Source organism: Amphiura filiformis, chromosome 17, assembly GCF_039555335.1.
Source record: "Amphiura filiformis chromosome 17, Afil_fr2py, whole genome shotgun sequence".
Classification (NCBI taxonomy): domain Eukaryota; kingdom Metazoa; phylum Echinodermata; class Ophiuroidea; order Amphilepidida; family Amphiuridae; genus Amphiura; species Amphiura filiformis.
In genome coordinates, this window is record NC_092644.1 from 41,696,403 (window position 1) to 41,712,289 (window position 15,887).

At 38.5% G+C, this 15,887-nt stretch overlaps 1 protein-coding gene across 1 annotated transcript; it reads left to right on the top strand.

Moving 5' to 3' along the window:
- The first annotated feature begins 10,657 nt into the window (after window positions 1-10,657).
- LOC140137220 (uncharacterized) lies at window positions 10,658-13,585 on the top strand. Its single transcript, XM_072158871.1, has one exon. It carries the CDS (start codon window positions 10,658-10,660, stop codon window positions 13,583-13,585), a length of 2,928 nt encoding a protein of 975 aa, XP_072014972.1.
- Window positions 13,586-15,887: the final 2,302 nt, after the last annotated feature.

Sequence of the window (15,887 nt, forward strand, 5' to 3'; positions counted from 1 at the left end):
GCCCATTTATTTTGGAACTCACTTGGAGTATTTAGTTGTCGTATGGAGTCACCGGCCTCAGGCCTGCCGGCCCTGCGGCCTTGATGTTTTTGCTGATGGTGGGGACAGCGGTCACACAAAATTTCTTGCCCTGCGGGGCCCTTTTATATTGGAACTCACTTGGAGTGTTTAGTTGTCGTATGGGAGTCATCGGCCTCAGGCCTGCCGGCCCTGCGGCCTTGATGTTTTTTGCTGATGGTGGGGACAGCGGTCACACAAAATTTCTTGCCCTGCGGGCCCCTTTTATATTGGAACTCACTTGGAGTGTTTAGTTGTCGTATGGGAGACACCGGCCTCCGGCCTGCCGGCCCTGCGGCCTTGATGTTTTTGTTGATGTTGGGGACAGGGGTCACACTATGTTTCTTGCCCTGCGGGGCCCATTTATTTTGGAGCTCACTTGGAGTGTTTAGTTGTCGTATGGGAGTCACCGGCCTCAGGCCTGCCGGCCCTGCGGCCTTGATGTTTTTTGCTGATGGTGGGGACAGCGGTCACACAAAATGGATTGCCCTGCGGGGCCCTTTTATATTGGAACTCACTTGGAGTGTTTAGTTGTCGTATATTGGGGTCCAACTTGGAGTGTTTAGTCGTTGTATGGTAGTCTCCGGCCTCGACAGCCCGTCATCCAGTAGAGACAGCACGTCAACCTCAAGGTTACTCATTGCTTTCATGCCCTGCGGGGCCATTAGATTGGGGTCCCACTTGGAGTGTTTAGTCGTCGTATGGGAGTCGCCGGCCTCGGGCCTGCCGGCCCTGCGGTCTTCATGTTTTTTGTTGATAATGGAGTCAAGGTGACACCTTCATGGCGACGGGCTGTCTCTAGTGGGTGATGGGATGTTGATAACAAAATGGCATATCGTTATCGACAGCCCGTCATCCAGTATAGACAGCACGTCAACCTCAAGGTTACTCATTGCTTTCATGCCCTGCGGGGCCATTATATTGGGGACCCACTTGGAGTGTTAGTCGTCGTATGGGAGTCTCCGGCCTCGGGCCTGCCAGCTCTACGCCTTGATGTTTTTTGTTGATACTGGAACTCAGGAGAGGCCTTTAACCTTAATGGTGACGGGCTGTCTCTACTGGATGACATTATTGGTACACCACACGCTATTAGCGCTAATAGCGCACATCACGCTAATGTGCGCTATTAGCGCTATTAACGCTAATAGCGCTAATAGCGCCCCTATGTAGAGAAAGTGTTAATTTTAACAATTTTAATTACTTGCGCTACTACTTGCTATTAGCGCTAATAGCATATTGTGTGCTAATTCACGCTAACAGTGCTATTAGCGCTGGTAGCGCCATTTACTATGACTTTTAATATTTTGTTACTATAGCACAATTGCAAATGACACGCTATTCGGTGTTAATAACGCTATTAGCATTACTTGCGCTAGTACTTGCCATTAGCGCTAATAGCACATTGTGTGTTAATACACGTTATTAGCGCTATTAACGCTGATAGCGTACTTTTAATATTTTGTTACTATAGCACAATTGCAAATAACACGCTATTCGGTGTTAAAAACGCCATTGGCATTACTTGCACTAGTACTTGATATTAGCGCTAATAGCGCACATCACGCTAATGATCGCTATTAGCACTATTAGCGCTAATAGCGCTAATAGCGCCCTTATGTAGAGAAAGTGTTAATTTTTAACAATTTTGATTACTTGCGCTACTACTGGCTATTAGCGCTAATAGCATATTGTGTGCTAATTCACGCTAACAGTGCTATTAGCGCTGGTAGCGCCATTTACTAGTGACTTTTAATATTTTGTTACTATAGCACAATTGCAAATGACACGCTATTCGGTGCTAATAACGCTATTAGCATTACTTGCGCTAGTACTTGCCATTAGCGCTAATAGCACATTGTGTGTTAATACACGTTATTAGCGTTATTAGCGCTATTAACGCTGATAGCGTACTTTTAATATTTTGTTACTATAGCACAATTGTAAATAACGCGCTATTCGGTGTTAAAAACGCCATTGGCATTACTTGCGCTAGTACTTGCTATTAGCGCTAATAGCATATTGTGTGCTAATACACGCTAATAGCGCTATTAGCGCTGGTAGCGCCATTTACTATGGCTCTTTTAATATTTTGTTACTATAGCACAATTGCAAATGACACGCTAATAGGTGTTAATAACGCCATTAACATTACCTGCGCGAGTATTTGCTATTAGCGCTAATAGCATATTGTGTGCTAATACACGATAATAGCGCTATTAGCGCTGGTAGCGCAATTTACTATAACTTTTAATATTTTGTTACTATAGCACAATTGCAAATGACACGCTAATATGTGTTAATAACGCCATTAACATTACCTGCGCGAGTACTTGCTATTAGCGCTAATAGCATATTGTGTGCTAATACACGATAATAGCGCTATTAGCGCTGGTAGCGCCATTTACTATAACTTTTAATATTTTGTTACTATAGCACAATTGCAAATGACACGATATTCGGTGTTAATAACGCCATTAGCATTACTTGCGCTAGTATTGGCTATTAGCGCTAATAGCATATTGTGTGTTAATACACGCTAATAGCGTTATTAGCGCTTGTAGCGCCATTTACTATGAATTTTGATATTTTCTTACTATAGCACAATTGCAAATGACACGCTAATTGGTGTTAACAACGCCATTATCATTACTTGCGCTAGTACTTGCTATTAGCGCTAATAGCATATTGTGTGCTAATATACGATAATAGCGCTATTAGCGCTGGTAGCGCCATTTACTATGACTTTTAACATTTTGTTGCTATAGCACAATTACAAATGACACGCTATTCGGTGCTAATAACGCCATTAGCATTACTTGCGCTAGTATTGGCTATTAGCGCTAATAGCATATTGTGTGTTAATACACGCTAATAGCGTTATTAGCGCTGTTAGCGCCATTTACTATGACTTTTGATATTTTCTTACTATAGCACAATTGCAAATGACACGCTAATTGGTGTTAATAACGCCATTATCATTACTTGCGCTAGTACTTGCTATTAGCGCTAATAGCATATTATGTGCTAATACACGATAATAGCGCTATTAGCGCTGGTAGCGCCATTTACTATGACTTTTAACATTTTGTTGCTATAGCACAATTACAGATGACACGCTATTCGGTGCTAATAACGCCATTAGCATTACTTGCGCTAGTACTTGCCATTAGCGCTAATAGCACATTGTGTGCTAATACACGTTATTAGCGTTATTAACGCTTTTCAATTAGCAAATAAATTAGCAAATTTCAAATAGCACGCAAGCGTTATTTGAATATTAGCACCTGTTAGCGTTCATCTGATAATTGCGCGCTATGACGCTAAATAGCGGTAATAGCACGGATTTCATTCTTTCAGCGCTAATTAGCATTGTTAGCATCTTGGCGCGCTAACGCGCGCTAACGCGCTAAATGACCAATATCGCGCTTGGGTCTAAAATGCATTCGATCCTTAATTTTGTTTCAACCGAGTCTTCAATTAGCTCAATTAGGTGTATACCAATTTTATATACATTGAAGATATTTTTGCTTCCAATCTCTGACCTGCTCAACTTTATCGTTAAGTGTAGGCCTATATGTCCCATCCTAATGTACATAATTTAATACATTAATTTGATATAAATCTATTTGACCGTGCTAAATTTGGCTTAAATTTAGCAATATATGCTTACGAACATGTAGGCGAATACAGACAAGATAAAAAAAACAGAAAGAAAAAAAAATAATAATAACAGTTTATTAAAAAAAATCTTGCCCTAGACTTATTGAAGAAAAATAAAAAATAAAAATGCTACTACCAGGAATTGAACCCATGTCATCGGATTGACAGGGACTGACGGCAACCACTAGACTACTGGGGGACTTGTTAATTCGATTGAAATAATACACATAATAACAGTTGTTGTGTATCGATCTTCCACGATGTACAGATCTTGCACTGAAGGTCAGCAAAAACGATATGTGCGCATGCGTAGGGACAAGAGGACATGGGGCAGCTCCCATGCATTGAGTTTGAATGGGAATTCAATTGTGTACTTTCTCGTGTTTGGGAAGCACATTTTCTTCAATATTTTGACATGTTCACGTCGTATGTTCTATTCTATATTGTTTAGCAATAATGTCTTTTTGCTATTAGTACGTCCAAAACTGTAATTTTGTGTTTTTCATTGCAAAGATCGGATATTTTTATTCACAATTCGAATCCAGCACCCTTCGCAAGGGTGCAGAACTCGGCAGATCTTTGACGATAATTTTGCCTTTTTGGACACTAAAATGCATTCGATCCTTAATTTTGTTTCAACCGAGACTTCAATTAGCTCAATTAGGTGTATACCAATTTTATATACATTGAAGATATTTTTGCTTCAAATCTCTGACCTGCTCAACTTTATCGTTAAGTGTAGGCCTATATGTCCCATAGACATCCAAAATAACGTAAGAGAGTCCTAATGTACATAATTTAATACATTAATTTGATATAAATCTGTTTGACCGTGCTAAATTTGGCTTAAATTTAGCAATATATGCTTACGAACATGTAGGCGAATACAGACAAGATAAAAAAACAGAAAGAAAAAAAAAAAATAATAATGAAAGTTTATTAAAAAAAATCTTGCCCTAGACTTATTGAAGAAAAAATAAAAAATAAAAATGCTACTACCAGGAATTGAACCCATGTCATCGGAATGACAGGGACTGACGGCAACCACTAGACTACTGGGGAACTTGATAAATCGATTGAAATAATACACATAATAACAGTTGTTGTGTATCGATCTTCCACGATGTACAGATCTTGCACTGAAGGTCAGCAAAAACGGTATGTGCGCATGCGTAGGGACAAGAGGACATGGGGCAGCTCCCATGCATTGAGTTTGAATGGGAATTCAATTGTGTACTTTCTCGTGTTTGGGAAGCACATTTTCTTCAATATTTTGACATGTTCACGTCGTATGTTCTATTCTATATTGTTTAGCAATAATGTCTTTTGCTATTAGTACGTCCAAAACTGTAATTTTGTGTTTTTCATTGCAAAAAAGATCGGATATTTTTATTCACAATTCGAATCCAGCACCCTTCGCAAGGGTGTAGAACTCGGTAGACGCTGGACCATAAAAAAAAAAATTTGGACACTAAAATGCATTCGATCCTTAATTTTGTTTCAACCGAGTCTTCAATTAGCTCAATTAGGTGTATACCAATTTTATATACATTGAAGATATTTTTGCTTCAAATCTCTGACCTGCTCAACTTTATCGTTAAGTGTAGGCCTATATGTCCCATAGACATCCAAAATAACGTAAGAGAGTCCTAATGTACATAATTTAATACATTAATTTGATATAAATCTGTTTGACCGTGCTAAATTTGGCTTAAATTTAGCAATATATGCTTACGAACATGTAGGCGAATACAGACAAGATAAAAAAAACAGAAAGAAAAAAAACATAATAATAACAGTTTATTAAAAAAAATCTTGCCCTAGACTTATTGAAGAAAAAATAAAAAATAAAAATGCTACTACCAGGAATTGAACCCATGTCATCGGATTGACAGGGACTGACGGCAACCACTAGACTACTGGGGGACTTGTTAATTCGATTGAAATAATACACATAATAACAGTTGTTGTGTATCGATCTTCCACGATGTATATATTGCACTGAAGGTCAGCAAAAACGATATGTGCGCATGCGTAGGGACAAGAGGGCATGGGGCAGCTCCCATGCATTGAGTTTGAATGGGAATTCAATTGTGTACTTTCTCGTGTTTGGGAAGCACATTTTCTTCAATATTTTGACATGTTCACGTCGTATGTTCTATTCTATATTGTTTAGCAATAATGTCTTTTGCTATTAGTGCGTCCAAAACTGTAATTTTGTGTTTTTCATTGCAAAGATCGGATATTTTTATTCACAATTCGAATCCAGCACCCTTCGCAAGGGTGCAGAACTCAACAGATCTTTGACGATAATTTTGCCTTTTGGACACTAAAATGCATTCGATCCTTAATTTTGTTTCAACCGAGTCTTCAATTAGCTCAATTAGGTGTATACCAATTTTATATACATTGAAGATATTTTTGCTTCAAATCTCTGACCTGCTCAACTTTATCGTTAAGTGTAGGCCTATATGTCCCATAGACATCCAAAATAACGTAAGAGAGTCCTAATGTACATAATTTAATACATTAATTTGATATAAATCTGTTTGACCGTGCTAAATTTGGCTTAAATTTAGCAATATATGCTTACGAACATGTAGGCGAATACAGACAAGATAAAAAAACAGAAAGAAAAAAAAATAATAATAACAGTTTATTAAAAAAAATCTTGCCCTAGACTTATTGAAGAAAAAATAAAAAATAAAAATGCTACTACCAGGAATTGAACCCATGTCATCGGATTGACAGGGACTGACGGCAACCACTAGACTACTGGGGGGCTTGTTAATTCGATTGAAATAATACACATAATAACAGTTGTTGTGTATCGATCTTCCACGATGTACAGATCTTGCACTGAAGGTCAGCAAAAACGATATGTGCGCATGCGTAGGGACAAGAGGACATGGGGCAGCTCCCATGCATTGAGTTTGAATGGGAATTCAATTGTGTACTTTCTCGTGTTTGGGAAGCACATTTTCTTCAATATTTTGACATGTTCACGTCGTATGTTCTATTCTATATTGTTTAGCAATAATGTCTTTTGCTATTAGTACATCCAAAACTGTAATTTTGTGTTTTTCATTGCAAAGATCGGATATTTTTATTCACAATTCGAATCCAGCACCCTTCGCAAGGGTGCAGAACTCAACAGATCTTTGACGATAATTTTGCCTTTTGGACACTAAAATGCATTCGATCCTTAATTTTGTTTCAACCGAGTCTTCAATTAGCTCAATTAGGTGTATACCAATTTTATATACATTGAAGATATTTTTGCTTCAAATCTCTGACCTGCTCAACTTTATCGTTAAGTGTAGGCCTATATGTCCCATAGACATCCAAAATAACGTAAGAGAGTCCTAATGTACATAATTTAATACATTAATTTGATATAAATCTGTTTGACCGTGCTAAATTTGGCTTAAATTTAGCAATATATGCTTACGAACATGTAGGCGAATACAGACAAGATAAAAAAACAGAAAGAAAAAAAAATAATAATAACAGTTTATTAAAAAAAATCTTGCCCTAGACTTATTGAAGAAAAAATAAAAAATAAAAATGCTACTACCAGGAATTGAACCCATGTCATCGGATTGACAGGGACTGACGGCAACCACTAGACTACTGGGGACTTGTTAATTCGATTGAAATAATACACATAATAACAGTTGTTGTGTATCGATCTTCCACGATGTACAGATCTTGCACTGAAGGTCAGCAAAAACGATATGTGCGCATGCGTAGGGACAAGAGGACATGGGGCAGCTCCCATGCATTGAGTTTGAATGGGAATTCAATTGTGTACTTTCTCGTGTTTGGGAAGCACATTTTCTTCAATATTTTGACATGTTCACGTCGTATGTTCTATTCTATATTGTTTAGCAATAATGTCTTTTGCTATTAGTACATCCAAAACTGTAATTTTGTGTTTTTCATTGCAAAGATCGGATATTTTTATTCACAATTCGAATCCAGCACCCTTCGCAAGGGTGCAGAACTCAACAGATCTTTGACGATAATTTTGCCTTTTGGACACTAAAATGCATTCGATCCTTAATTTTGTTTCAACCGAGTCTTCAATTAGCTCAATTAGGTGTATACCAATTTTATATACATTGAAGATATTTTTGCTTCAAATCTCTGACCTGCTCAACTTTATCGTTAAGTGTAGGCCTATATGTCCCATAGACATCCAAAATAACGTAAGAGAGTCCTAATGTACATAATTTAATACATTAATTTGATATAAATCTGTTTGACCGTGCTAAATTTGGCTTAAATTTAGCAATATATGCTTACGAACATGTAGGCGAATACAGACAAGATAAAAAAACAGAAAGAAAAAAATAATAATAACAGTTTATTAAAAAAAATCTTGCCCTAGACTTATTGAAGAAAAAATAAAAAATAAAAATGCTACTACCAGGAATTGAACCCATGTCATCGGATTGACAGGGACTGACGGCAACCACTAGACTACTGGGGGACTTGTTAATTCGATTGAAATAATACACATAATAACAGTTGTTGTGTATCGATCTTCCACGATGTACAGATCTTGCACTGAAGGTCAGCAAAAACGATATGTGCGCATGCGTAGGGACAAGAGGACATGGGGCAGCTCCCATGCATTGAGTTTGAATGGGAATTCAATTGTGTACTTTCTCGTGTTTGGGAAGCACATTTTCTTCAATATTTTGACATGTTCACGTCGTATGTTCTATTCTATATTGTTTAGCAATAATGTCTTTTGCTATTACTACGTCCAAAACTGTAATTTTGTGTTTTTCATTGCAAAGATCGGATATTTTTATTCACAATTCGAATCCAGCACCCTTCGCAAGGGTGCATAACTCAACAGATCTTTGACGATAATTTTGCCTTTTGGACACTAAAATGCATTCGATCCTTAATTTTGTTTCAACCGAGTCTTCAATTAGCTCAATTAGGTGTATACCAATTTTATATACATTGAAGATATTTTTGCTTCAAATCTCTGACCTGCTCAACTTTATCGTTAAGTGTAGGCCTATATGTCCCATAGACATCCAAAATAACGTAAGAGAGTCCTAATGTACATAATTTAATACATTAATTTGATATAAATCTGTTTGACCGTGCTAAATTTGGCTTAAATTTAGCAATATATGCTTACGAACATGTAGGCGAATACAGACAAGATAAAAAAACAGAAAGAAAAAAATAATAATAACAGTTTATTAAAAAAATCTTGCCCTAGACTTATTGAAGAAAAAATAAAAAATAAAAATGCTACTACCAGGAATTGAACCCATGTCATCGGATTGACAGGGACTGACGGCAACCACTAGACTACTGGGGGACTTGTTAATTCGATTGAAATAATACACATAATAACAGTTGTTGTGTATCGATCTTCCACGATGTATATACATCACGGTCAGTGATGGCGCTGTTCAAGATGGCGGTTGTGTTTTTCTGATTCTCCCGATCTGATGCTGTAAAAGTGAAGAAAGAAGAGGACCTTTACGGTTTGTTTGGGAGTAGAGTAAGGCAAAAGAGAGTATAAAGACCCCATATCATAAAATCATGGGAAAGAATACTAGAGGAAAGTCTACTAGTGAGGATGGTGGTGGATTAAAATCCCCTGTAGTAACCAGGCGTAAGAACAAAGATGGCGACCCGTTAGTAGACCTACCAAGTGAAACGAGTAAAACTCACAACAAGGCTGTTATTGTTAGTAAAGATGGAAATAGTAGTACAAAAGATGAAGTTGATTGCAATCTTTGTGCAGAGGCTATTCGAGATGATGTGCAAAAGGCAGTTATGTGTCAGAAATGTTGTTCGTGGACCCACCAGTCCTGTGCTAGCTTAAACAACCAAGAGATGAAAGCCCTAGACAAGGGAAGACACAACCTTATGTGGTTTTGCAACAATTGCACAGCTGAGGTAGTTAAGTTGTTGAAAGGAAAATCAACCCAAGGCCAAGCCGTAGATAGAAATATTGACAATGTAAGCTTACAGGAAGTAATTACTAAACTAGATCATGTTGCCGAGACAATGCAGAAGATGACAGAACAGATGGCTAAGAGAGAGGCAAATATGGAAGGTGTGGTTGAAACAAAAGTTAACCAGTTTATGGAAGAGAAAGTTGAAAGAGAGAAGAGAGAGTGTAATATAGTTTTGCACAACATTCCAGAGTCTGATAGTGAAGAAGCAGAGTCAAGAAAGAAACATGATTCTGACAGTGTTGAGGTAGTCTTAGATTACTTAGAAATCATCAACCCTACAGCCACAATGAACCCAGTGCGATTGGGGAAGAAGTTAGATTCATGTAAACCAAGATTACTGAGAGTCACTTTGGATTGTAGCGAGACCAAGAAGCAAGTCATCAAGAAAGCAAAAACTTTGAAAGACAGTGGCGATCATGGTGGTGAAGACCTGTCCAACGTGTACATATCACCAGATCAGACACCAAAGGAAAGGGAGGTTAGTAGAAAGTTACGTGAGGAACTAAAAACCAGAAGACATAATGGAGAAGAAGTTGTGATCAGAAATGGAAGAGTGGTAGAAGAGAGAAAACGTTCCTTTCGTGAAAAAAGAGGGGACCATCTCTCCAGCTTGCCAGGAGCAACTGGTGGGAGGTAGAAAGGATTGTGCTACAAGATATAGCATAGCACCAGCACCAGCACCGGCACAATGCACCGTAAAAACCCAGCAGACGTCAAGTGGACTTCCTGCAAGAAGGGGAGATATCACTCCGAATGAAAATACCCCGCAGTCGTCAAGTGGACCAACTGCAAGCAGGGGAGATATTTTTGCAAGCACCAAGACTACCGTAGCTGATAGTCGGGAAGCACCCCAGCCTGTGTCAGAGAGACTACACGCAAGAAGGGGAAACCCAACAACAAGAGATGTAAAGCACAATGTCACCGATTCTGCACCCACAATCATGCACAGTAAAGAAACTGTAAAGAATAGTGCTGAAACAAGCATAGACAATGATACAAATGTAAAGCAACATGAAGATTGCGATTCAAGTAAAACTCCACCCAAGTTTTTCATCAACTGTTACCACACCAACGCAGGTTGTATCATGAATAAACGGGGAGAGTTCCAAGAGACCATTGACGAGTTGAAACCAAAGATTATCGGCGTAACCGAGTCCTGGTGTGACAGCTCAGTTCTGGATGGCGAAGTCAACCTTGACAGTTATACTCTTTTCAGAAAGGACAAAGTATCCGCCGGTGGAGGAGGAGTACTAATGTACGTGCATGACTCAATGCAAGCTACAGCTTGCCAACCATTAAATGACTCCAAGTTCGAGACCTCAGTTTGGTGCGAGATAAAAGTAAACAACAAAGACAGTCTTCTTGTTGGAGTTTGCTACCGCAGTCCGAATAGCAGTGAAGACAACAACGAGTTGTTTCTTACGCAGTTAAAGATGATTGAAGAGGTCAAGTACAGTCACATCCTCCTGTTTGGAGATTTTAACTTTCCTGAAATAAACTGGAAGGATGGACAAGTCAAAGCCGCCGACACCCACCTAGCCAGCATTTTCTTCGACACGGTAAATGACTTGTACTTGGTTCAGCATGTAGAAATACCAACCAGATACAGAGAGGGGCAAAAGCCATCAACACTGGATCTCATTTTCACAAATGAAGAATTTATGGTGGAAAACCTGGAAGATATGGCACCACTAGGAAAAAGCGACCATGTGGGTTTGTCATGGACTTATGTATGTAACGCTGAAATCTCCACCAGAGATGAGCTACCAGGAGACAAGTTAAATTACAACAAGGGAGACTACGAGAGTATTAAGCATGATCTGAAAAGTACCAAATGGGAAGAGGAGATGAAAGATCTCGACAGTGAAGAAGCATGGCTACTGTTTAAGAGTGTGTACAACCAAACAGTCAAGAACCATATACCACAAAAAAAGACAAAGAAGAGATACAAACCGCCATGGTTGAGCTCCAAGGTGAAAAAGTCTGTGAAGAAGAAGTATAATCTGTATAAGAGGTACAGAAAATCCAAGCAGTATAAAGACTATGAAGAATACAAGAAACAGAACAATGTTACAAGAAAGATTGTGAGGGAAGCGCAAGCGAAGTATGAACAAAGACTCATGAAGGAGTTTAAATCCAAGCCGAAAGCCTTCTACAGTTATGTAAGGCAGAACCAGAAAGTGAAAGTTGGAGTAGCACAATTGGAGAAAGATGATGGGAACTTGACAGAAAATGATGAAGAAGCAGCGGAAGTATTAAGTCAATTCTTCCAGTCTGTTTTCACACAAGAACCCACTGGAGAAGCACCGGAGTTAGAGTCTGTGATTGATGAGGAAGTAGATGATGTAGTATTTACACAAGAGGATGTAAAGAAAGAATTAGACAAACTAAAGCCTGACAAGAGTCCGGGACCAGATAGTGTTCACCCAAAAGTGTTGAAGGAATGTAGTGAAGAAGTTTCATTGCCACTGTACCTAATCTTCAGGAAATCACTGGATTCAGGAAGTTTGCCCAAAGAATGGAAGACTGCCAGAGTGACTCCCATTTTCAAGAAAGGATCCAAAAAGAATGCAGGAAATTACCGGCCAGTGAGCCTCACGTGTATACCATGCAAGATAATGGAAACCATACTCAAGAAGAAGATGCAGGAACATGTAGATAAACACGGTGCATTATCAGAGAGACAGCACGGTTTTGTGAAAGGAAAGTCATGCCTTACAAATTTACTTGAGACACTTGAAGAAGTTACTGAGAATCTAGACCAGGGAGTCGGAGTTGACATCATCTTTTTGGATTATGCAAAAGCTTTCGACTCGGTACCACATAAGAGACTAATCAACAAGTTAAAAGCGTATGGCTTCAATGGAAAAGTTTTGAACTGGATAGAAGATTTCTTAATGGGAAGATCACAAACAGTCACCGTAAGGAATGCTACTTCAAACCAGGCAGATGTGCTTAGTGGAGTTCCTCAAGGGTCAGTGCTGGGACCGCTGCTGTTCATCTTGTACATCAACGACTTGCCACAACATGTGAACTCCAGTATACAAATGTTTGCTGATGACACCAAGATTTTCACCGCTGTTGACACCCCAGAGAGTGCAGATAAACTACAAAGTGACATAGACAAGCTTCAGATATGGTCAGCAAAATGGCTCCTTAGATTCAACGCAGGGAAATGCAAAACTATGCATTTTGGAAACGCCAACCCAGAAGTTGATTACATAATGGACGGTGTTACACTTGAAGCCATACAGGAAGAGAAAGACCTGGGTGTTTATCTGACTAGTGACTGCAAGTCGAGTGTTCAATGTACCAAAGCAGCCCAGAAGGCCATGAATTGTCTGCGAGTTATCAAGCGCACATTTAAATTCATCAACAGAGACAGCTTCACCATACTTTACAGAGCTTACATCAGACCGCACCTGGAATACTGTGTTCAAGCTTGGAGTCCTGGATTAAGAAAAGATATCACCACTCTAGAAAAAGTCCAAAGGAGAGCTACTAAGTTAGTCCCAGAGATTAGAGACATGACATATGAGGAAAGACTTCAAAAGCTGAAGCTGTATACCTTAGAGCAGAGAAGACTGAGGGGTGACTTAATTGAAACATTCAAGATTCTAAATCAATTTGAGAGAGTGGATCAAGAAAGGTTCTTCAAGCTGGCAACCACAGACACAAGAGGACACAGTCAGAAGCTGTTCAAACCGAGGCTACACAAAGCACTCAGGAGCAGACAAGATTTCTACTCACAGAGAGTCGTTAATCATTGGAACTCCTTGCCAGCCTACGTCATAAATACCAAGAATACAAACTCCTTCAAAACACAACTTGACAGATATTGGAAAGATATGGGGTTCTTAAAGGCGTAAGCCTACTCTCTCCCATCAAACTGTAAGTGTAAGTGTAAGTAAGTATATATTGCACTGAAGGTCAGCAAAAACGATATGTGCGCATGCGTAGGGACAAGAGGGCATGGGGCAGCTCCCATGCATTGAGTTTGAATGGGAATTCAATTGTGTACTTTCTCGTGTTTGGGAAGCACATTTTCTTCAATATTTTGACATGTTCACGTCGTATGTTCTATTCTATATTGTTTAGCAATAATGTCTTTTGCTATTAGTACGTCCAAAACTGTAATTTTGTGTTTTTCATTGCAAAGATCGGATATTTTTATTCACAATTCGAATCCAGCACCCTTCGCAAGGGTGCAGAACTCGGCAGATCTTTGACGATAATTTTGCCTTTTTGGTCACTAAAATGCATTCGATCCTTAATTTTGTTTCAACCGAGTCTTCAATTAGCTCAATTAGGTGTATACCAATTTTATATACATTGAAGATATTTTTGCTTCAAATCTCTGACCTGCTCAACTTTATCGTTAAGTGTAGGCCTATATGTCCCATAGACATCCAAAATAACGTAAGAGAGTCCTAATGTACATAATTTAATACATTAATTTGATATAAATCTGTTTGACCGTGCTAAATTTGGCTTAAATTTAGCAATATATGCTTACGAACATGTAGGCGAATACAGACAAGATAAAAAAACAGAAAGAAAAAAAAATAATAATAACAGTTTATTAAAAAAAATCTTGCCCTAGACTTATTGAAGAAAAAATAAAAAATAAAAATGCTACTACCAGGAATTGAACCCATGTCATCGGATTGACAGGGACTGACGGCAACCACTTGACTACTGGGGGACTTGTTAATTCGATTGAAATAATACACATAATAACAGTTGTTGTGTATCGATCTTCCACGATGTACAGATCTTGCACTGAAGGTCAGCAAAAACGATATGTGCGCATGCGTAGGGACAAGAGGACATGGGGCAGCTCCCATGCATTGAGTTTGAATGGGAATTCAATTGTGTACTTTCTCGTGTTTGGGAAGCACATTTTCTTCAATATTTTGACATGTTCACGTCGTATGTTCTATTCTATATTGTTTAGCAATAATGTCTTTTGCTATTAGTACGTCCAAAACTGTAATTTTGTGTTTTTCATTGCAAAGATCGGATATTTTTATTCACAATTCGAATCCAGCACCCTTCGCAAGGGTGCATAACTCGGCAGATCTTTGACGATAATTTTGCCTTTTTGGACACTAAAATGCATTCGATCCTTAATTTTGTTTCAACCGAGTCTTCAATTAGCTCAATTAGGTGTATACCAATTTTATATACATTGAAGATATTTTTGCTTCAAATCTCTGACCTGCTCAACTTTATCGTTAAGTGTAGGCCTATATGTCCCATCCTAATGTACATAATTTAATACATTAATTTGATATAAATCTGTTTGACCGTGCTAAATTTGGCTTAAATTTAGCAATATATGCTTACGAACATGTAGGCGAATACAGACAAGATAAAAAAAACAGAAAGAAAAAAAAATAATAATAACAGTTTATTTAAAAAAATCTTGCCCCAGACTTATTGAAGAAAAAATAAAAAATAAAAATGCTACTACCAGGAATTGAACCCATGTCATCGGATTGACAGGGACTGACGGCAACCACTAGACTACTGGGGGACGTGTTAATTCGATTGAAATAATACACATAATAACAGTTGTTGTGTATCGATCTTCCACGATGTACAGATCTTGCACTGAAGGTCAGCAAAAACGATATGTGCGCATGCGTAGGGACAAGAGGACATGGGGCAGCTCCCATGCATTGAGTTTGAATGGGAATTCAATTGTGTACTTTCTCGTGTTTGGGAAGCACATTTTCTTCAATATTTTGACATGTTCACGTCGTATGTTCTATTCTATATTGTTTAGCAATAATGTCTTTTGCTATTAGTACGTCCAAAACTGTAATTTTGTGTTTTTCATTGCAAAGATCGGATATTTTTATTCACAATTGAATCCAGCACCCTTCGCAAGGGTGCAGAACTCACAGATCTTTGACGATAATTTTGCCTTTTGGACACTAAAGCAGGTCAGAGATTTGAAGCAAAAATATCTTCAATGTATATAAAATTGGTATACACCTAATTGAGCTAATTGAAGACTCGGTTGAAACAAAATTAAGGATCGAATGCATTTTAGTGTCCAAAAGGCAAAATTATCGTCAACGATCTGCCCGGAGTTCTGCACCCTTGCGAAGGGTGCTGGATTCGAATCGTGAATAAAAATATCCGATCTTTGCAATCAAAAAC

What these genes read in the sequence shown, in the direction of transcription:
- LOC140137220 (XM_072158871.1), top strand. Translation starts at nt 10,658, where the DNA reads ATGCACAGTAAAGAAACTGTAAAGAATAGTGCTGAAACAAGCATAGAC.